This window comes from Cryptotermes secundus, unplaced genomic scaffold, assembly GCF_002891405.2.
Source record: "Cryptotermes secundus unplaced genomic scaffold, Csec_1.0 scaffold280, whole genome shotgun sequence".
Classification (NCBI taxonomy): Eukaryota; Metazoa; Arthropoda; class Insecta; order Blattodea; family Kalotermitidae; genus Cryptotermes; species Cryptotermes secundus.
Genome location: NW_019720566.1, coordinates 1,521,931 through 1,544,045, shown reverse-complemented (window position 1 = coordinate 1,544,045; position 22,115 = coordinate 1,521,931). Strand labels below are relative to the sequence as shown.

Sequence of the window (22,115 nt, the reverse complement as noted above, 5' to 3'; positions counted from 1 at the left end):
CATGAAAATTGCTATACACTTGTGTTAAGTGAACTGTGGGGAAGTCCGAACTCTATCCTCATCACATGAACTCTTATTTCATCACTTGTCATCAGCCGCGTGTGTTCTGATGCAAGAGTGATCGACAAAACATGTGATTTGCTTCATTCCCTCCCTCCAGTCAATTGTGAATCCCCGAATGTTGAACTAACAAGTGAGGTGTATTATTATATTAGCTGTTAGTGGAGATTTGTCGCTTTGCTGTGCATTAAACAAGTTTGGGGATTAGCTCAGTGTATTCAAAGGGACAGTAAGTGTATCTAAAATGTTTCATCCAAGAATCCACTGTATCTCCTAAGAAAACTCCCATGCAATAACTAAAGTGAAGACATGCTGTTTTCACTTTATGTTGGGTTTCTGTAAGAGTTTTCCTGATGGAACTGAAAGATTCTTTTAATGAGTGCACCCCATTCCCCATGCATGCAGGATAACTGGGAATTTACTGTACAGGGATGAATATCATGCAGTGCAATATTATTGTGATAGCTCCCTTGGTTGTTTATATTTGTCTGCAATAAATGAACATCAAGATCAATAAATTGTGCAGAATCAGAGTGAAGTATACATGTTCAGTTTAAAGTACAGCTTTCCATCCTTGTCCTGAATAATGTTAGAGGGACTTAGACATCAATATCTCACACTGATATCCAATATGAAGGATATTCAACATCTCCATGGTAAAATGAATGTTCTTGTTATGATAGTATATTGATCTCTTCACAGAATGTTGAATATTGACATTTACTCACTCTCCCATTCATATGACAAGGCACTATCACGAATGGTAGTTCATCACTTAGGAGGTTTTTTGTTAAATTGAACTTGTCATGTCTCATGCCAACTCAGCTGCTGGATAGTTCTGAGTACAAAGTTGTTTCATCTGCCCTGTTATGTCTTCTAAATAAATAATGTAAAAATAATTCAGGATAAATTATTTTATGCAGTAGCATATCTTTAGCATAATTTTGGGGAGTGGTCTAAAATAGATTAACACAAGTTTTGTATCATTATAAATTAACTATTCTGTTATCACATTTCAAAATCTTTCTTTTGTAACAATCTCTGTCAGAGAAGCTATTTTCTCTTTTCATCACGTTTCTCACATGGATTTCAACTTATCTAACAAATATAAAATACAATTTAAGGTAATTAAACCATTAAGATTTTGTCATTCATATTCTTATAAGAAACTGCTGATTTACTTGTGCAATTTGAAGACTTTTAACACAGAATTGTTTGCATTATCTGTTTGCAGGTTCTCATTTATATGTTTCTGCTGAGGGAGAGTTTGAGGTCATAAAGGAAGGGAAGGTGCTGGGCAAGATGGGACCAGGCAAGGCATTTGGCGAACTTGCCATTCTGTACAACTGCACCCGTACTGCTTCCATCAGAGGTGACGTATCACCAGCCAGTCATCATGTGATCAGATTTGTGATGTAGCTAAAATATCAGATACATCAGTCTCATGAATATTTGATAAATGAGAACAATACTAATGCCTTGCAATGTAGGACATATAATTACAGGCATTTATGATTGTTAGATCACAAATTATGCAACCACAGTCTTTTAGTTTTTGTTTATATAGAAAAGTAAAATATGACATTAGAATAAAATGAGTTTTTATTCAATAGCAATAATGGATATACAAGTATTATGGTTAATAGGTATATATGTGTTAGCAGATCTTAATAAGGTCTGACATTTAAATAACCAGACTGATTTTGTAAATGCAACCACAACATATTAGCATTACATTTTATTGAATGTGGTCATCTTCATATTTTCTGACTGTATATGCATATTTCAGTGTCTGCTACATACCTGTGAATACTGCTAATAATAATTTCTTAAAGTCCTTTCAGTTCTGCTGTCACATTGCTTTGAATATCTTCAAGCTATTCAAAATGATACCTTTTCACAGTGGTTTCTAATTCTGGGAACATGAAAAACTTAGGTATGGTAAAACCAGATGAGTAGACAATGTGTTCAAAAAATCAGTAGTGGAAGTTCTGTGTGAGAAGGAAAATTATTATGATCTAATATCCACTTGTCTCATCAAAGGTTTGGTCTTTTTCATTAATGTACTGCTATGAATATTTTCTAAATTATGAAAAAAATGCTTTGTTGACAAATTTGGAGAGGTACATTTGTAATGGATCACTCTTTGACATATATATAAAAAGCAGACCAGCATAACTCTGATCTTCAGTTCTGATTAGATTCTGAAGGGTTCTGACATTGATGTATATCACTCAGGATTACTGGATTTTTGGACTTTGTTCATTGTCCAGTATTCTAAAGAGCGTAACATTTTTGAAACTGGATCTGTTTCCATCCTCCGATGATGGGGCGGGAGATGTCTACTCTATTGGCTCTGTTAGAAAGAGCTAACCTCAGTCACTGGTCCAGTGATCAGGGTTAATGCTTTTTAACAAACCCAGCAGAGCAGGTATCTCCCACCTCCTATCTGGACCAGTGATTCTTTGTAATTGGCCCAACAGAGTAGGTGTCTCCCAACCCCTCACCTGAGAATGGAAGCAGATTCAGTTTCTGATTCAATTTTGACATTAGCACTTTCATCAGTCTCTGAAACGTGGACTTGCTTTTAGAGAGTTCAGCAATTTCTTTTGGGTTATACTTTAATATCAGGTTCTCATCATCAGGTTTTTCCCCCCAAAAGGTCAGTTCTCCACCAGTTTTGTTGAAAGGATCCCCCCCCAACAAAAATGTGATCTTTTGGTACTACTTTAGCACAATTTTTCTCTTACTGTTCAGTTCTTCTGCTGCCTTCTCAATAGCCATTCAGTGGTCACTTGTCACCATTTTCACATTTAGATCGGTTCTTGAAGCTGTTAGATGACTGTATCTTTTATTTGCTTCAAGGTCCTTCCATCTTGAAATTATTTAACCCGCAGAGAAATTTATAATCTAGCCATTGTTCATTCTTCATTATGTAACAGACCTTTTTTCTCTAAGATCGCTGAAAATTTGATGTTGATTCTCTGTTCTGACAATTTCCAATGTAATACTGCCCCAATAAGACATTCACTTTAGCCTTGAAGAAAACGAAATCCACATACAAAACTACAGAATTGTACAGTCAGGTGACCCACCATGTGCCAGCTCACTATTATTATTGACAGTTCCAGGAGAAATAAAAGTACAGTTTTTTTTGTCAGGTTTCATAATCCTTCATATGGTTCCATATATCAGTTCATTTTGTGCATCAAGAAAATACTGTATGATGGCAGTGCAAATTTGTGATATTATACAGAATGATCTGTGGGATGTTGATGTTCTAAGATACAATCATGTAAAACTATAACAGTTGTACATACTATTCTCAAATGTACAGAATTGCTGGGAAGCCATCTCAAGATATATATATATGTTGTTCACAAGTTTTCAGGCCCTGAAAAGGGTCGTTTGTTCTGCCGTGCTTGTGCTAGTAGTAGCATGGGCCTTCCTTTACGGTCGCTGAGTGGTTACGAGCGGGCAGGATAGTGGCAAGCCTAGTCAGACAGTCTGGGCCTTCTTTATGGCCACTTGGCGGTTATGAGTCGGCATGAGAGCGGAGTCTAGCGGGCCTGGCGCTGTAGTGCATGCGCTGGTGTAGTCCACTGTCTCAGTGTTGTTTGCTGGAGAGCTGCTGCTTCATGAGGTCAGCGTAGCTACGTTAGTTGTCTTCGGCGGGGTGAAGATGATTGAAGAACTGATGATAGCGAGTTTTTACCTCCACCTTTTATACCATGCTTGCTGGGCAGAGCTAGAGGTGAAGTTACGATTGTGAGCACTGATTGGCCAGCGCCCGCTATCATCTCCAGGGAGGCCGGACAGTGAGTGCTGTATAAATACGTTTGTCACAATGTGACATTGACTTGGCTTGAGCAGAAGTTGAATGTTGTCTGTTAGGCTGGCGAAGCTGTGTGTTAGACCATTTTGGTTGTTATCAAATGAAATATCTTGAAACAGCAACTGTTGCATTTTAAAAATTAGTATTTTTTTTACAAAGATTTGATTTTGTGGTTAGGCTCAATCAAGTTAAACATGCCTCCCTCTCACCCACGCAATGAAGGTACTAAGCAATATGCCAGCTGAAGTACCAGGACTCATATGGCTGTCAGCACAGTGCAAGCCATAAAACAGTAGGTCATGTCTGTTTCTCTTCAACAGTGGTGTCAGACTCAAAGGTGTGGGTGCTGGACCGCAGGGTTTTCCAGCAGATTATGATGCGCACAGGACTGCAGCGGCTGGAGGACAATGTCAATTTCCTCAGCAGTGTCCCTCTGTTACATAACCTCAGTAATGATGTGTTGGCCAAGATTGCTGATGTACTAGAAGTGGTAAGTCTCTGCTATATTTTCATAGGCATGCATTGCAGTTTCAAAATGATACACCAGTGTGTTATCCAGATAATCCTTGGTTCAGTCTTGATATGCATCTGGATATGAATTTATCTATATGTTCGTATAGTTTGAAAAGCCTTAACCTCTCCCAAAACTTAGACTCTAAGAATGTAAGAAATAAATGTTAGATTTAAAACCCATATTAAGGTACAGATTTCCTCTTGTTAGCCATCATTATTGCAGGTGTATCATTGAAAGAAGCAAAATTTTTGACTTCAGAACTTGATTCCTCCTATCTCATTTGGTGAGAAGAAGCAAGAAAGAATAGTGAGACCATGACCAGTGATATTTACTGAACAAAAACACATCTCTTATCCCATAATCTGATTTTCTTTAAGACAGAAATTTCTCTTCCTTTCAAATAAATGAGTACATAGTAAGAGGACTCATGCCACCAACTAGATGTTGTGGGCCATATTGGGAATCATGAACTCAATCGGATTACACACAACTGTGCCAAATACTGTACAACACAGGATGTGAAGTAAGGAATAATATTGATACTTTCCAGTATAAATGCATGTTCACTGCATGCACACCTTTAGTGTCCCCACAATCCACTGTGATAAAATGGCTGTCAACAACATATTGTTTCACCAGCATGCAGTGATTAAATTCATTGCAAAGGAGAACAGTTGCTGCACATATCTATGGTGAACTTCATCACATGCATGGAGGTCCCTGCATGGGTGCCAGCAGTGTCATGATGGCTGACTTGAGAATCACTGTATCTTGATGCAATGAGCAGAACACTGGCATGCATATCAAAAGGGAAAAAAGAGACAGGAGAATCACAGTGCAGCTTGGATCATGCCATACAGATGATAACGACTTGTGATAAAATAAAGAATGTTCCCATCAGCTTCCTGCTTATATACAGACAATGCATAGATTATTCTGGTGATTCTGGAGAAAAATGGTAGGACATCTCCAGCTACTGTTTACAATATCTGTATATGTATATTTGTTTTACTGTATAATAGATGCACACCTTACTTTTTATATGACTTAATACTGGAAGTCCCTGATTAAGGCATGTCCTCCATTTTGTGAAAGCAAAAGGCTGAGAATTATTATCAACACTGAGTTTTTTACCTCTGCTTTCATATATATTTCTTACATGTAACATATGGATAATACTGACTGAAAGTTCCTGAAACAGAATACTTAAATACATCATATAGCCTTAGAAAGAGGATTAAGAAATATTTTATGTCATGTCGGAACGTTATGTTGGTGCATCATTATTTTGAGCTTACTGAAAACTGTGCATTAGACATACATTATTTGTGCTTTTAAATCATAAAAGATATGATTTCTGAGAAGAATTTACTCATAATAACATTTCTTCCTGTCCAGTTTCCATTATGAGTACAAGCATTTGTGCTGAATTTGAGTGTGATGGTGGAGGTCAGGCCATCAGCAGACGAAAGTGATGAGAAAATTGAGAATTATAATGTTCTGTACTTGCAGTAGTGGTAACTATGCTTGCTATGCCCAGTCATTGCTGTGACTCTGTTCTGGTTTATGTCATTGTGTTTATGTCTCTGGCAGGAATTTTATCCTGCTGGTGCTCACATAATACGTCAGGGAGCCAATGGTGACACCTTCTTCATTATCAGCAGTGGTAGTGTTAAGGTAACCCAACGAATCCCAGGTCGTAGGGAAGAAGAGGAAATCAGGATACTTGAACGAGGGGACTACTTTGGAGAACAAGCCCTACTTAAAGAAGACTGTCGCACTGCCAGTATCATTGCTCTTCCACCTGGTGTTGAGTGCCTTACTCTTGACCGAGAGTCCTTCATACAGCTAATTGGGGATCTCAGTGAGCTCCACGAGAAGGACTATGGAGATGAGAGCAGAGGCCTCTCAAGGCCATCCAGTTCATTCAGCATCTACTCTGACAGTGAACAAGGTCAGTGGAAGTTTCAGGCATAGACAGGAGAATAATGTTAAAGGGACCTTCGAGAGAGGGGGGGGGGGAGAGATGTTGGGTAGGTCACACGACAAATAACTTCATGCCGTCTTGGATCTAGCAAATTTATTGAACACTCACTCTCACAATTACACAATTTACAGTACGACAACTACTGCCATTGGCAGTAACACAATTCCCCTCTTGTTATGTAGCTTCCACACTGACAACACAGAAAACAGTTACGCGATAGCTACCACTGTTTGCGTAACATCGTGTTTACAGGCATTGCTGGGGGAAAGCTGCCGAGAGTTGTTTATTACTGCGTAGTAACCGCAGTGTCCCCTGTTATGTCATAATAGGAAGTGCTGTTACGTCACCGTGGGGGAGGGGGACGGAGTGTTGACTGGCCTGTTACTGTATCAGCGGCAGTTGCTCCGATGCTGTTATGTCACCGCTGGAGGAGGGGTGTTTACTGAGTGTTGCGCTGTCCACATCACAGTATTAATTTTTAAGGCTCCAAGACAATAATACAATTCTTGAACAGCTGACTATCATCTGCTCAAGAGAATCTCTCTATCTCTGAATTAGTTAGTTTTGGTGTAGTTACGTCAGCTGGTCAGCAGACCAGATACTCTGCATGACTCAGGATCTTGATGAATATTTTCCTGTTTAAATAACAACGTGACATGCTGTCTGGTGAACAGACTGTCCTAATACACTTGTGTTTCTATCTGCTTAGAGTACGATTATATCCATTTGGAAGATCTGGATGTGATAGCAACCCTGGGTGTTGGAGGGTTCGGCAGGGTGGAGCTGGTACAGTACATGTATGATAAGACAAAAACATTTGCACTCAAGTGCCTCAAGAAGCAGCATATTGTTGATACGCAGCAGCAAGAACATGTGTACAGCGAGAAGAGCATCATGTTGAGCTGCCGCAGCCCCTTCATCTGCAGGTGTCTACCTCTTATGTCATATCAATCTGAGTGTCAGTCATACCAATATTGCTCATTCAGATCCATCCTACTTTGGGTTCACATGACATTTTACTAATATATTTGTCTGTCTGTCTACAGAGAGGCCATTTAATGTCACTATCAGTTTATGCACCATGAAATGACAGCCAATGACTGTGCTGAGTTATTTAATGTCACTGTATCAACTGAAGTGGTTTTTATCTAGTTTATGATGGAGAATTTGAATTTGAAATTATTTACATTCTGTAAATCCAAATACAGGTTGACACCATAATACATGGAACAAGTCAAGTACAGATACATAATGCTTGAAAAGTTAACAAGATTATAATACAGTATTAATATTACCATGCAAATTGGATACATACAGCACAGTCTGCAGATAAGCAAAATGACACAGCAACATACTTGGGAATACACTTAGTTTAGAATTGATACTAGTTACTGTTGATTTACATTGCAATTTTTTTCTACGGACTAGAAGGAGTGAGTAAGTAATGTTTCGACGTTATTTTAAGTTTCATAATATTACTAGCTGCTTTTTTGAGACTTTGAGGGAGGCTCCTGAGTGCTTTGATGCTGAAGGGGTGAACTCCTTTTGATATAGAGATATATTTGCTGAATATTGGTGGAAGTTGTGTTTTTGCCTTGTATTTATGTTATGGATGTCAGAATTTAAATTGTACATTGCTTTTGTTGTCTACCACAAACAATAGGAATGAGAGAGTGTACTGTGAGCAAAATGGTAATATCTTCAATTTTTTAAATAAATCTCTGCAAGAATCTCTAGTCTTTCTTCCTGTGATAATTCTAGTTCCTTCTTTTGCATTTTGAAGATTTTAGTGTTAGCTGTAGAGTTCCCCCAGAATATTATTCCATATGACATAGCGGAATGAAAGTGGGCATAGTAAACCATTTTCATTACTTCTTGAGACACATAGGTTTTAATAGATCTGAGTACAAAACAAGCTGCACTTAGCATCTGTAGTACCTGCTCAGTATGTAATTTCCAAGACAGTGTACTGTCTATAAGTAATCCAAGGAATTTTGCGTTATGTGCTTTTTTTTTCAAAATTTAATGAAAGACTGTTGGCTCTGAACCATTTATTTAAGTAGTCGAACATGGTCATTATGTTACTTATAAAATCTGTTGGGTTAGAGTTGGTAACTATCATACTAGTATCATCTGCAAACAGAACTAGTTTAAATTTATTCTTAACACAGTTTGGTAAGTCATTTATATAGTGAAGAAAGAGCAAAGGACCTAGTATGGATCCTTGTGGAATGCAATGCCTTATTTTACCCCATTTTTAAGCAATCTGATGATAAGTCCGTGTTTTTTTTATTTCCACCATTTGGTAACTATTCACAAGTTATGATTTAATCCAGTTATTGGCCTTGCCAGTTACTCCATACCAATTTAATTTGAGCAGCAAAGTGTCATGATTAATGCAGTTGAACGCATTAGCTAGATCACAGAAGAACCCACCTACTAGTAATTTTTTATCGAGGGCACTTATGATTTCATTAATTAGTTCATAGGTTGATTTTTTTGTTGTTAGATTTTTCCTACAACCAAATTGTTATTTTCCTAGTATGTTGTTATTAATTACATGTTCAAGTAGTCTGTTATATACTACTTTTTCAAGGATTTTTGAGAAAGAGTTCAGTATGGATACTGGTCTGTAGTTGGAAACATTTGTTCTATCACCTCTTAAATAGCAGTTTTACTATAGAGTACTTCAGGCTTTGAGGATAGGCCCCTGATAAGAGGGATATATTACATACGTATATGATTTAGAGGTGAGATAATATAGCAAGTGCTGATTTTAAGTAATTTAGTGGATATTTTATCATATCCAGTAATCATGATCAGTAATTGCTGCAAACTGAAGAATATGAAGTAGTCACGGCCTATTCAAAGACACTCTTACACATTCAGCACTTCAGTTCTAACTAATTTTTTTTTATGCTAGTGGGGTGGGACTAAGTCCCTTATACTGCGACCACTTCTGGCCTATTGTACCAGCCCCAGATTATAGGTGAGGGTGATTGTGGAGCAATTGGTGGAATGAAGATTGGCAGGGGAAACCGAAGTATTCAGAGAAAACCTACCCCAGCGCCACTTTGTCCACCACAAATCCCACTTGACCAGATCCTGGGATTGAACCCAGGCTGCCGCGGTGGGAAACCAGCGACTAACCGCTTTAGCTATGGCGTGATCTCAGTTCTAACTAACCAACCAACCAACCAACCAATTCATGGAGCAGGATCCTTCTCGAAAAGCTAACAGTCATACAGGTGGTCAAGAAATTTCTGCCTTCCGAGGAATCCAAAGGTTCATTATTGTACTCACAAGAGCCCATCATTGGTATCCGTATGACTTGCCTCAAGAACATGGACCATATTTATCAATATATCTGTAATGTATTAATCAGAAAACATGAACTTTACAGAGCCTAGTGAACTGCAAATTTATCTCAAAGGAAATTGTTCCATACAAGTTCTGTCTAAATGTTAAACCCTGGTCTTAAATAAATATAACAATTCCATTATTAATAATAGTAAGGTTATTCTATATAAGATGAACAGCTGTTGGGTGGTAATAATACTCTATATTTCTATATGTATAATCCTCCTCCGTAAATGTAACACTTTACGATATTGTAGTTCCTGTCCCCCTTCTTTTACACTACATGTTTTTTTGCCACATCAGGTGTATTTCACATCACATAGCTGTCACACTGCACTCAATATTAACATTTAAACTCCAGATTTACAATTGTTCATTGCTCTGTCGTCAATCATATGAAAAATCACGAAATTTTTCAAAGACACGCATATAAAAGTAGCATTTCACACATGGAACACAACTGAAAATATACTTAAACATAAACCACAATTAGATAAATATAATAAAAGTGGTATATACCAAATGAAATGTGTAGGTTGCCCATTAAAATATATTGGACAGATGGGCCGAACATTTAACACCAGATATAAGGAGCATATGCACGATATTAGAAATAATAATAGCAATTCTGGATACTCAAATCACATACTAAACATGGGACATACATACAGAACAATAACAGACGTAACGGAAGTTATAACAACGGGGAGGAAAGGTAGACATTTGAATACACTAGAAAAACTACCATATATATAAGCTAAGTAAGAAGGGCCTGCACATGAATGACACATACATAGATACACACAATCCCATATTTCAAACAATACACGAGATCTATACCAACTAACGGTACACCCCACTCCCCCCACCACCCATTCCCCTTCCACACTCAACAACATAAAAACACAGCACACAACAAACCAGACAACAAACGTATTAAAGAAACGCAGTGGTACGCACACAGAGAACCTGCACAAAGTAAGTACACATAACAGTATAAAATACTGCATACAGGAATAATGTAAGAACATAAAACAATAACACGAATATTTGTGTATTACAGATAACATGCAAGTTGTGCTGAAAGCACGAGGTAGCCGCTGCAGCACATATAAGCATAGAGCAGGTATCTCTGTGATTTTGATTTTAAATCTAAATTTAAATTTTAAATATCAAAGCTAAATTGAGAACTTAACATTTTAAACCAATCAACGTGTGAATATTAATAAAGATTTTAAACATAACTGACAAAATGAACAAGGGGAGTTCTGGAATATCGGGTGCCAACTGATGACAGAGCAATGAACAATCGGGAATCTGGAGTTTAAATGTTAATATTGAGTGCAGTGTGACAGCTACATGAAGTGAAATGCACCTGATGATGGCCGATTGTGGCCGAAACATGTAGTGTAAAAGAACGGGGACAAGATCTACAATAAAGTGTTACATTTATATGGAATGTGGAATGTAACAGGATGCTTAAATATTATATAATACTATATATTGTTACATTGACATGAAGATGATCTTGCATGCTGAAGCATGTAATGGAAAAAATCGAGTTAATACAGTTATATTTTAGTGAAAGACATTAATGAATTTAAAAATGTAATTGTAAATAACTGGATTTTGGTATTATAACTGTAGAGTACTAATACAATATGGTTCTACACCCTCATGCACAAACGGAGGATGACTATGTGAGCAGTTTCTAACCTCTACCATCCTGCAGGTTATACCGCACTTTTCGAGATTCCAAGTATGTCTACATGCTTTTGGAGGCATGTCTTGGGGGAGAGGTGTGGACAATACTAAGGGACAGAGGGTGTTTTGATGATCACACAACCCGCTTTGTAACAGCATGTGTGATTGAAGCATTTGATTATCTTCATGCACGAGGCATCATCTACAGAGACCTGAAACCAGAAAACTTGCTTCTAGACACGCAGGGCTATGTCAAACTGGTGAGTTACATTACTCGAACTTCTACCAAACATGTTGTATGACAAGATCAGTAAAGTTCTCTGATAACAATGTAACTGCATAAACACTAACTGAAATGTCATTCTGTTTCACAAAACACAGAATAGGTACTATATGTCACTTTTAACAAGTAGTGTCAATTCTGTCTTTCCATCTAGTCTCCCATGTTATTACTAGAAGGGATATCTGTTAATGGAAGGTCCAGTAACAAACCTTATGAATGTGGTAATTAGTGGCGTGTCATGCATGAAAGCAAGGGAAGCATTGCTTCCATAAGTAAGAAATGAAAAGAAAAGAAGTCATATATAAATAATTCAATTTGAATAATAAGGATATGAATATTTTCATGTTCTGAACATTTAGTGCGTAGTCATGGTAAAGGCCACATGCTTTTTCCGCCTGCTCCCTTTCCCTGCTTGGTAGGATGGACCAAGTTTCCTTTCGTTAAACTTCGTATGAATTCGTCTCACCCGAAATGGGCAGGGAAGCAACTTTCGGTTTGCTGGCCAATGTCTGTGATATGGAAGCGAAGGAGTGTATTCTTTCGATGGTTATGTGAAAATTAACTGTTTATGTGTGATTTCAGTCTTGTTGGGTGTTATAGGTAGCATTAAGTTTTATTAAAATATTGTAAGTGCATATTTAGATGGTGTAAGATTGTATTTGTGATCGTATTTTGACGCATCAGAAAGAAGCTATCTGTGTTTAAGGGAAGCAAGTGTAATATTGTGGTACATCTGACAGGGGAGTGATAGATTACATGCACAGGGAACAGCTAAAATGAATGCGGGCAGACATGACTGCGACTGTGCAATCGAAAGCCTTTTAAAACGGGGGTTTAATAGCAGGTACTTTTCTGTAAAGAAAATAATTATAGAAAGAGGAGGACCGACATGCAAGTTGCCAGAACTTAAAGCACAAACCAAATTATGTGTGAGGAAATTTAATTTGGAACAGTATTCTGAAACAGAGTGGCTATCCGGTTGCCATAATATGGGAAAATTGTTTTGTTGGCATGCCTATTGTTTCTCAATGAAAAAAAAAGTATGGAACAAGACTAGGTTTGGTGATATCAACAACTTTCATAAAGCATTGAAACACGAGAACTCTCAGACTCACATTATTTCAACAATGCAACTTGTTATGTTTGGGAAATCTCGAATTGACTTATCAACTTGACAATCAAAGGTGCCTGATGATACTACAGCATAATGAAAATGTGAAAGAAAATAGAGAAATAATGAAACACTTGATTGATATCATCTGCCATTTTAGAAAGAGGCAACTTGCCCTCCATGGTCATGATGAAAGCGTGGATTCTATCGACCAGGTAATTATGTGGAATTAGTTCACTTATTGAGGAGATATGATCATAAACTCAATGTTCACCTAGAGAACAGTACAGTATTTACAAGTTTATTGAACAGAATACAAAACGACCTTATTGACTCAATAAGTGACGTAAATTTTGGTGAGTTGATTGCTATCAGTTCGTTTATTAGCTACCACTGCTTCCCTTAACAAAAACAGTACCACACGCCACTGGTGGTAATGAATCTTCAGGTCCCATAAAATGTGTGAAGTTTCTTAGGGTGACTGTCAGGTTTTCATGGATTCTACTCCATGAAATCAGTGAGGCTGTATACAGGTACATGAATTTCCTAAATATGAATTTTGACACAAAATTTGGGGGTCTCAAAGTGGTGGTTATGAAGAGTCCTGTCTTCTGGAACATAATGAAATGTAGTCCACTGAAAGTCAACTAACATTTCAAAGGAACATGTCCCCTACTACTTGAGAGTTGAAGCAGAGCTTTTTCTTGCTGCCTGCTTCATGCTAGCTTCTTGCTTGGCATACTGTTCAACCCTGGAGATGTTGGCTTACATGTTCCCCAAAATGTCAGTTGACTTTCAACAGACTACATGGCATTATATTCCTGAAGAGAGAACTCTTCATTGATTTTTGTGTTTTATCACTTATGGACTTCATTGCTTATGTGCTCATACTGGCAATAACTAAGACAAATTTTACTTTGTGTAGGTTGACTTTGGCTTTTCCAAAAGACTTGGCTTTAGCTCTAAAACATGGACATTCTGTGGAACACCCGAGTATGTTGCACCAGAGATCATCCTGAACAAGGGTCATGACAGGGCTGTGGATTACTGGTCTCTAGGAGTTCTCATGCATGAACTGTTGACCGGAACGTAAGTTCTGATTCATGGCTTTCCATTTGTGTCATGCAGGTTTATGAAATATTGATAGTACAGACTTTGTCATCATCACCATTGTCACCAAGGAAACATCCTTCCCAATTTTAGATATAGTTGGCCTAATAGAGATTAGAGGTTATGGTTCATGCTTCACTCTCATGATATGATAGCCTAGCAATTTTTGGGTTTTCTTGTATGCTGAGGTAAATATTGGTGTGAAAATTAACACTTTGCGGACCGCGCACCCTTTAAACGGTTTTTTGCTTTTAAATATGACGGACCGTTCGCGTTAACAGGCTTTTAGAACACGATAAGTTGCAGCACACTATACAGCGCTCTGGCGCCACCTACATTGCATGCAACCGCCTGCAGATGCGTGATAAGATTCTGGAATCTTTAGTTAGCAGTCAGTAACTTGACCTCACTGTTTACTTTGCCGACTATAAAGCCTTCTTCAAGCTGTGTGTATCAGCCAGTAGCTAGTGGGGAGAATGGATCAAGGACAAATTCTCCTCCGATGACCTAGCTGATCTGCCTTGTGAGACGCGTAGTAATGGATTGTCATTCAGACAGTGACAGTGACGGGGGACAACAAAGAATTGTGGCCACAGACAGTAAAAGTGACAGTAGCACCGACAATAATGCGGGTAATAACATTGCATGTAGTAACATTGCGGGGACAGCAAAATATCTAAAAAAAAATCTGAACCCTGATTCAAAATTGAAATACAAAGCATTTCTGATGAATGAGGCAAAGGCCTGGGCTACAGTCCAGATGGTGGCGGCAGAACCAGGGTCACACAAAGACTTAGTATGACTGGGCCCATCAACTTCCACCCCACGAAGGCCTCATGTGGACCCTCAGGGCGACTCTTGAGTGATATGCAGAAAAATACCCTCATGAAAATTGTGAAGAGTGAACATTCCAAGGGGAAGAATACTTCTAGTGTTTGCACAGTTCACAAAAAAAAGGAGTATGACTGTCTACATTGCACGTTCTGTGTAACGCCACTTCACAAAGGGGAATGTTTCCGGAAATATCACTCTCAAGCACTTCTAGGAGCATTGGTAAGTGTTCTCCAAAAATTTTAGTTCAAAAAATTAATTAGGAGATTTTATATTAATTTTTAAAGTGAACAGTGCACAAGTTAGGGTAGTATGTTTAAAAATGCCGGTCCCCAGGGTGATTTAAATATTTAAATCACCTGCCCACGAAGTGTTAAGTTTATGATGTGCACGACTCCACATTCAGATATATCCTTCATGAATGAAACTGCATCCTAGATAGTTCCATCTGAGGCAGCATTGTATCCACCAGTGTGAAATAGGGTAGCACTTTATCCCATTGGAATGGAGTAAGGCAGGTTTGTATCATGCAGAAGCTTGAGCTGGACACAGCAATATAGCTTTGAAATTGAAAAATGGGGAAACTGTATGTGATTGAAATAAGAGTGTGTCAGCATTGTATATGGTAGAAACTTGAGTAGGATAGGGTTCTATCTAGCATACATTGAAGTGTGGTAGGGTTATATTCAATGTAAATTTGATTTTGGAGGGCTGCATCCTATGGAAATTATACTATATGGGTCTGGCCAGTAGAAATTCAGGAAGCATGTTTGTATCCAATGAAAATTTTAGTAGCCTGAAGCTGTCTGCGTTTGAAACTGGACAATAGGAAATGGAGTATGATAGGGTTCTGTAACCGTCCTTTGATTCTGCTAGCTCTAGTAGAGAAATCGAACTCCTCTCAGGGCATGTTGACTGGCCACGATTTGGGTGATTAGTGGGGCTTTAGGTGTAGGGAAGTCACCTCAACACCAATTAACTGTTTGAAGTCTTTATTCAATCTGCACTATTTAAATGGAAACAGCACCGTAGTGACACATTCCACAGGTTTGTGGATGTAGGCTTCCTTACTGTTTACAGGGACGCACACGTAATAGTCACCACAGGGGGTGTTTACGAGGATCAGAACACGTGTACCCCCGGTGAATGTAACTTTCAGAGTCCTCTTTGCCAAGCACCCTCTGAATGGTAAATATCTGCCCTGGTTAACCAAAATTCGGGCAAAGGACCTCCCACTTCAGATGATGATTGGCTGGACCGGGCAGACTGGGAGGTTGCTCATCTTTTTCCTCCAATTAGGAAAGCGAATATCCACCAGTGTACAGTTTAGGGGTGAACTTTGCCACCTGCTGCGTGGCTGTCAAACTGAGATTTTGGGGTAGCAGGAAACGACGCTGCTAAATTTATGACTTCCCCTGTCAAGTTTAGAATTTCTAAAGAACTCAGCCTTGTTTTACGCATTAAATTGACTGATTTACGGATGGGCAGCTGGCTTCAATTGCTGCTTGTCTCGGGGAAAATTTCAAATTGTGAGGCGAAAGTGAGGAATTTCACAAAACCCTAACCATACACAAAACATCAATTGACCATCCCATAAACTGGACAGTTACAGTTCCATACAGTAGAAGTTATAGTATGATAGGTCTACATACAGTTCAAATTGAAGCATGATATGGTTTATGCAACAGAAATTGGAGCAGGCCAGTAGTGCACCTGGCAGACTTTGAAATAGGTTGGAACTGGAGTATTACTGGACTGTATTCAGTAAAAACTAATGGGTGACAGGGCTGTAGCCAGTGAAACTAGAATTTATGGTGCCATGTTCAGTAGAAATTTAAGGAGATTTATGTCACATCCTGTAAAAGAAGGGAGTATGATTGGGTTGTTCCCAGTGCAGATTAAGTAGAACTGCTTAGAAATATAAACAGATCTTGTAGCAGCCATTTTTATTGCATTTGATTATATTGAATTTCAGATTTTCACAGTGTCCAAATCTTCTGCTTCAAGTAATATTTCTTGTCACATTTTAGACCTCCATTTACTGCAACAGACCCCATGAAGACATATAACATAATTCTGAAGGGTATTGACATGGTGGACTTCCCCCGCCATATTACACGTGCTGCCCAGAGCCTCGTCAAACGGCTATGTCGTGATGCTCCTACTGAACGCCTTGGTTATCAGCGTGGTGGAATCCAAGACATTAAAAAACACAAGTAAGCCTGCACACTGCAACATTTGAGTGACTTATATCTCCAGAGAATACTCCCTGTGTCCCTATGTGAACTCCTTTTCTGTTCAGAACTCCTTCATGTCCTTATATATTTTGCAATATTAAACTTCTGTTTGAAAAGTGAGTAGAATTATATACCTGTGAATTGCCTTACAGGTGGTTTCAGGGTTTTGATTGGGATGGATTACGACAGAGAACTCTAGTGGGTCCAATAGTTCAACAAGTAAGTATCAGTTATGGATAGTTCCTGGGTTCATAACATGGAGGCCTACGTTAAATCACAGGACAGTCTCTGTCTGATTTCTGGTGATAAAGTAAAACTGGTGTAGGTTTTTCCTCCGAGTACCCACTTTTCTTCTGCCAATCATGATTCCACAGTGCTCCACATGCATCATTCCAATCTATGGAGCCAATCTGACAGTGATATTACTGAAGAATCAGTCTAGTATTTTTAGCACAGTGACCCCTGTATCTCACAAATATCTACGTAACAGTCCTTCATATGACTGAGAAAACTGTGGATCCTCTATGTTATGGCACCATGTACTTATTTACATAACTATAACCTCTACATTAGGAGCTCCTAAGTCTAGAAGATTTTTTTTTTCTTGGCAATACAGCCCCAGTGGGCCTAGGCCTAACTCCATGAACTCCGTTCACTTCGGTTTTTCTAGATCTTACACATACAGTAGGACTCCTTGGGCGAGTGTTCAGCTCATCGCAAGGCCTCTACCTGCAGACAAAGAAAAACGCACACAAACATCCATGCCCTGAGTGGGATTCGAACCCATGATCCCGGCTTCCGAGCGAGCAAAGACAGTGTACGCCTTAGACCACTCGGCTACCGTGACCGGCCTAGAAGATTTAGTTCTCCTGAATTCTTTACACTGAGGTTCTGCTGTTCATACCTTCTCAAATTATCTCCATTACTGGCTAAGCTATGTAATGACCCACATCATGGGACCAGGAGCAGTGCAGATCTTGGCAGTACCTAGACACATAGGCAGGGAAATAATCTATTTTGTGGTAAATGAGTGCAGCTGATTCCAGGACAATTGTTTTTGGAAATGTTACTTTTCAGTACCTTGTAGTGAAAGTATACCCTCATTACATACCCGACATTAATGGGAAAGAGGAATTTTGAGACCAAAGTGGTTCAAGTAAAAATACCCCCTTCATAATTTCTAGACACAGTTGCTCCTTATAAATGCCATGCTATTTTCCTGTAACACTTAAATAAAAGATATTTGGTGGAAGTGACTCACCTCACTGAAGCACCAGACTGTATCATTCACTCTAATGTGACTGCACTGTAATTTTATTTATAAGACCTTACATTAAACCTTGGTATTGTGGCATAACTGAATCATGGCACAGCATTCCATTAAATTTTATATGTGGAAATGGTCACAGCTAGTAGCATGAATCACCATTCTTCAATCTCAGACATCATTAAATTCTTCACAAATTACATAGTCCAATACTGATGCCTGCTTTAGAATATGCATTTCACTGTTTCAGCCATAGGTAAATTTCCATTATTTTCTTATTATGTATGATGGGGTACCCAAAAGAAACCGAACTAATTTTTTTGTGGGCAGAGCTTTTGTAGTACCGCGTTTTGCCGCTATGAGCGCATAGAGCTAACATTCCTGAGTCGATAAGCCGACTACCGTTGCTTCAGAAGGTAAGGACTAGTTTCGGCAGAGTTTATAGTGACAACTGTTTTGTGTGATCGTCGTTTTTGCAATGGCTGATTTTCGTGAACAGCGTGCGACAGTGAAATTCTGCTTTTTGCTCAGGAAAAGTGGAACAGAAACTCTTGAAATGTTAAAAACGGCATACAAGGACGATGCTATGGGGAAAACTCAAGTGTTTGAGTGGTTTTCCCATTTCAAAAATGGTTAAATGTCAAGTGATGACAAACCTCGCTCTGGTCGTCCTTCCACGGCCCGAACATATGAAAATGTTGAAGAAATTGTGGAGCTGTCAGGAGTGACTTGGAGCTCAGTTCAGCGAATTTTGACAGAAGATTTGGGAATGAAAAGGGTGGCTGCGAAATTCGTGCCACGACTGCTGACTGCTGAACAAAAACAACGTCGCGTGGAAGCATGCTGTGCTTTGAAAGAAGAGTCCTGAAATGATCAAAACTTTTTTTTTGTTTCCTCGAATGAAAAGAGACATGAAAGGAAAGCGTTTTGCTTATGTTGCTGAGGTGAAGGAAAAAACGATGGAGGCGCTGTCAAGCATCTCAAAAGATGAATTTAGACAATGTTTTGAAAAAATGGAATAAAAGACTAGACAAGTGTATTAGTGTAAGTGGAGAGTACGTTGAAGGGGACTGAAGGTTTGTGCTTAAAATTTGAATAAATAAGTTAAAAAAAAATAAGTTCGGTTTCTTTTGGGTACCCCCTCATATATACTGTACATAAATATGGCTGATCTATCTTTCCAGTTGGTGGCACAAACATTTCTCATAGACATAACAGTGCCTTAGTTTATGGTATGTGAGAGATAAACGTTTTATAATGTGGCACCTATGGGTAATAAGGGCCAGCCAGAAATAAAACCCATTGTCATTTTGGCATTTGTCCATTTTACTATATGGATGCAGAACCTCTCAATCACCTCTTTCAGTTGCTTTCTGGTGAGCCCTACAAGAATTGCACATTCCATAAGTGGTGAGATGAAGGCACCAAGAAGCAGTTTTCTTCACTTTTGGTTCGTTTTTAGAATTCATTAAGGGTACCTAGAGATTTCTATATTTTTATTCTGTATTCTGAAAGCCATGATCATAACATTGCATTGCATTGCATTGCATTCCATGGATCCAAATAGTCAAAATGACTATAGGATGTGGAATATGTCATATAAATACAAAACATGTACAGTCCAAATGGAGTTTTCACACAAGAGAAACCAAGAATATACAGTGACTACACACAAGGCTATTTAAAGATACATAAGTTATTCTCTAGACAATAGGTATTCATCAATAGAGTAGAATGAGTGTGTATTTAAGTATTGTTTCAGTGCTATTTTAAATCATACATAAAGTAATTTCATTTTTAAATAATAAAAATAAAAACAAGTCTCATTTGTTATGCATTCTTATTACCTTAAACATAGCAGTGATATCAGACAGAAAATAAGGCCCATTAAACAATACCCTGTTTCTGCCATCATGATAACATTGAAAGTGAAAATGATGAACACGGTCACAAAAAGAATATGAACTAAGAAGCACAGGCACTAAAGCATAAGGCATTTTAAATGCAATAAAAAGCAGGGGACCATGACACAACTGAATGATTAGCTGTCAACTTCAGGTCAACTCCTCTAGTAGACAAGAGCTCTGGATGTGTGCAGTATGTTTTGAAGATTTTTTCTCAGATACTCATGTCTGTGTCTCCTGCCAATCTCGGGTGCATGAAGAATGTTTTGGCCTTGTTCGAAGCTGCACTGAAGATTTTGCGTATAGATTGTGACCCAGATTAAGCTACTGTCTTATGGGCCTTATTATATGCTGCTTCAATTATTAAGCTCCATTTGCATTTCTTCATGCATATTGATAATGTTTTATATAATTCTGACAGAGCATATATTTTAAGCACATTACTTTTTGTAGTTATGCACAATTCATCCTTAGACTGGCCATATTACATACAGGCACTTTCTAATTTTCTCAACATTCGTGTAACTTAATTTAAACTGTATAATAGGCATACTATTATAGGTTGTTAAAGTCCTGATCTCCCAGATGAGTGGAGAATTCTGTGGTAAGTGTTGGTTTGGATTTCAGATTCATGGTCCAACAGACACTTCTAACTTCGATTTCTATCCAAAAGACCATGACATACCTCCTGATGAATTCTCCAACTGGGACATGGATTTCTGAGATTGCAGCACCATTGGAGTGACCAGTAACAGTGCTCTGGCAACTATATGGTTCAGATGACTGATAGGCAGGGCAGGATCTGTATTGTCTGCATTCTGTTGTGTGTTACAGTGTGGTTTTCTTGGCCATCAACACAACAATTTTTTTCAAACAAAACCAGTCCAGTATCACTGTACTGACATTGGTATTATTTAAGCATCTACTACATGTTTCAATCCATGTTTGGATCATCATCAGGCAGTTTCATAAGTACATTGTTTGTTACTGAATTGTCCTAATATAGGTCCATATTAGTATTGATTTCTCTATCTTGTCATAACATATGTTGGCATTCTGATATTACAGTTAATCTTAGGGCTAAAATTATTTAAATTATTACTTGTGTCTCATCGATACAATGGTTTCCGTGATGCTGGTATATTAGAGGGTGATAATGTCTTAGCTATGTTCTGTTTGAAGTGTGTGTTTATATGCTTCCTACTGTTGAACGTTATTCCTGTTTTGCGGTTCTGTGTGAACATAACATATTGTCATGTATTTGGAGTTTGCATGACAAATAATAATAGGTTCTGGATTTGATGAATGGATTTATTGGAACTTCGATTAAAATTACATTCAGTTATATCAGCTCGCAATCAATCTTGACTGCAGAGACGTCTCTTCCTTCTTCTTCATGTTCTATGACTGACTGTAGACAACCTTCATTGTCCCCTACAGAACATCAGCATGGAACATGCACAGAAAAGACATTGAGAACACAGTACCATAGCAATTCCTCTATTGTTATAGAGGTGTATTTATGTTGCTGTTGCATAGAAACAGCAATTCTTCTATTGTTGCCATGAAAATGTCTTTAGTGACCCATTGCCTAGCAATGGATTATACGTTACAGTATAAAAAAACATTAACAACGAATCCCAGAGGACATTATCACCCTCTACTATACAACAAGCATTAACGGAAATCAACATCGTATCAACAAGACACAAGTACTAATTTAAATAATTTTAGCCCTAAGGTTAACTGTAATATCAAAATACCAACACATATTATGACTAGATATATAAATCAATGGATTTTAAAAATAATACTAATATGCACCCATATTAGGACAATTCAGTAACAAGCGATGTACGAAGGGGGACCCAAAAATAACCGGAAACGACCTGTTGCGCGCGCATGCTTTGTA

General features: G+C 38.3%; 1 protein-coding gene across 3 annotated transcripts in view; it reads left to right on the top strand.

Moving 5' to 3' along the window:
• Window positions 1-22,115, top strand: part of LOC111868652 (cGMP-dependent protein kinase, isozyme 1) — a 167,207-nt gene extending 145,092 nt beyond the window's left edge. For all 3 annotated transcript variants that reach the window (XM_023859523.2, XM_023859533.2, XM_023859515.2), the window contains 9 exons: window positions 1,295-1,432; window positions 4,216-4,385; window positions 6,003-6,363; window positions 7,106-7,322; window positions 11,489-11,720; window positions 13,780-13,943; window positions 16,826-17,011; window positions 17,185-17,251; window positions 20,831-22,115. In XM_023859523.2, coding sequence (XP_023715291.1) covers window positions 1,295-1,432; window positions 4,216-4,385; window positions 6,003-6,363; window positions 7,106-7,322; window positions 11,489-11,720; window positions 13,780-13,943; window positions 16,826-17,011; window positions 17,185-17,251; window positions 20,831-20,926 — 1,631 coding nt within the window. In that variant the 3' untranslated portion in view covers window positions 20,927-22,115. The remainder of the gene's footprint in view (window positions 1-1,294; window positions 1,433-4,215; window positions 4,386-6,002; window positions 6,364-7,105; window positions 7,323-11,488; window positions 11,721-13,779; window positions 13,944-16,825; window positions 17,012-17,184; window positions 17,252-20,830) is intronic.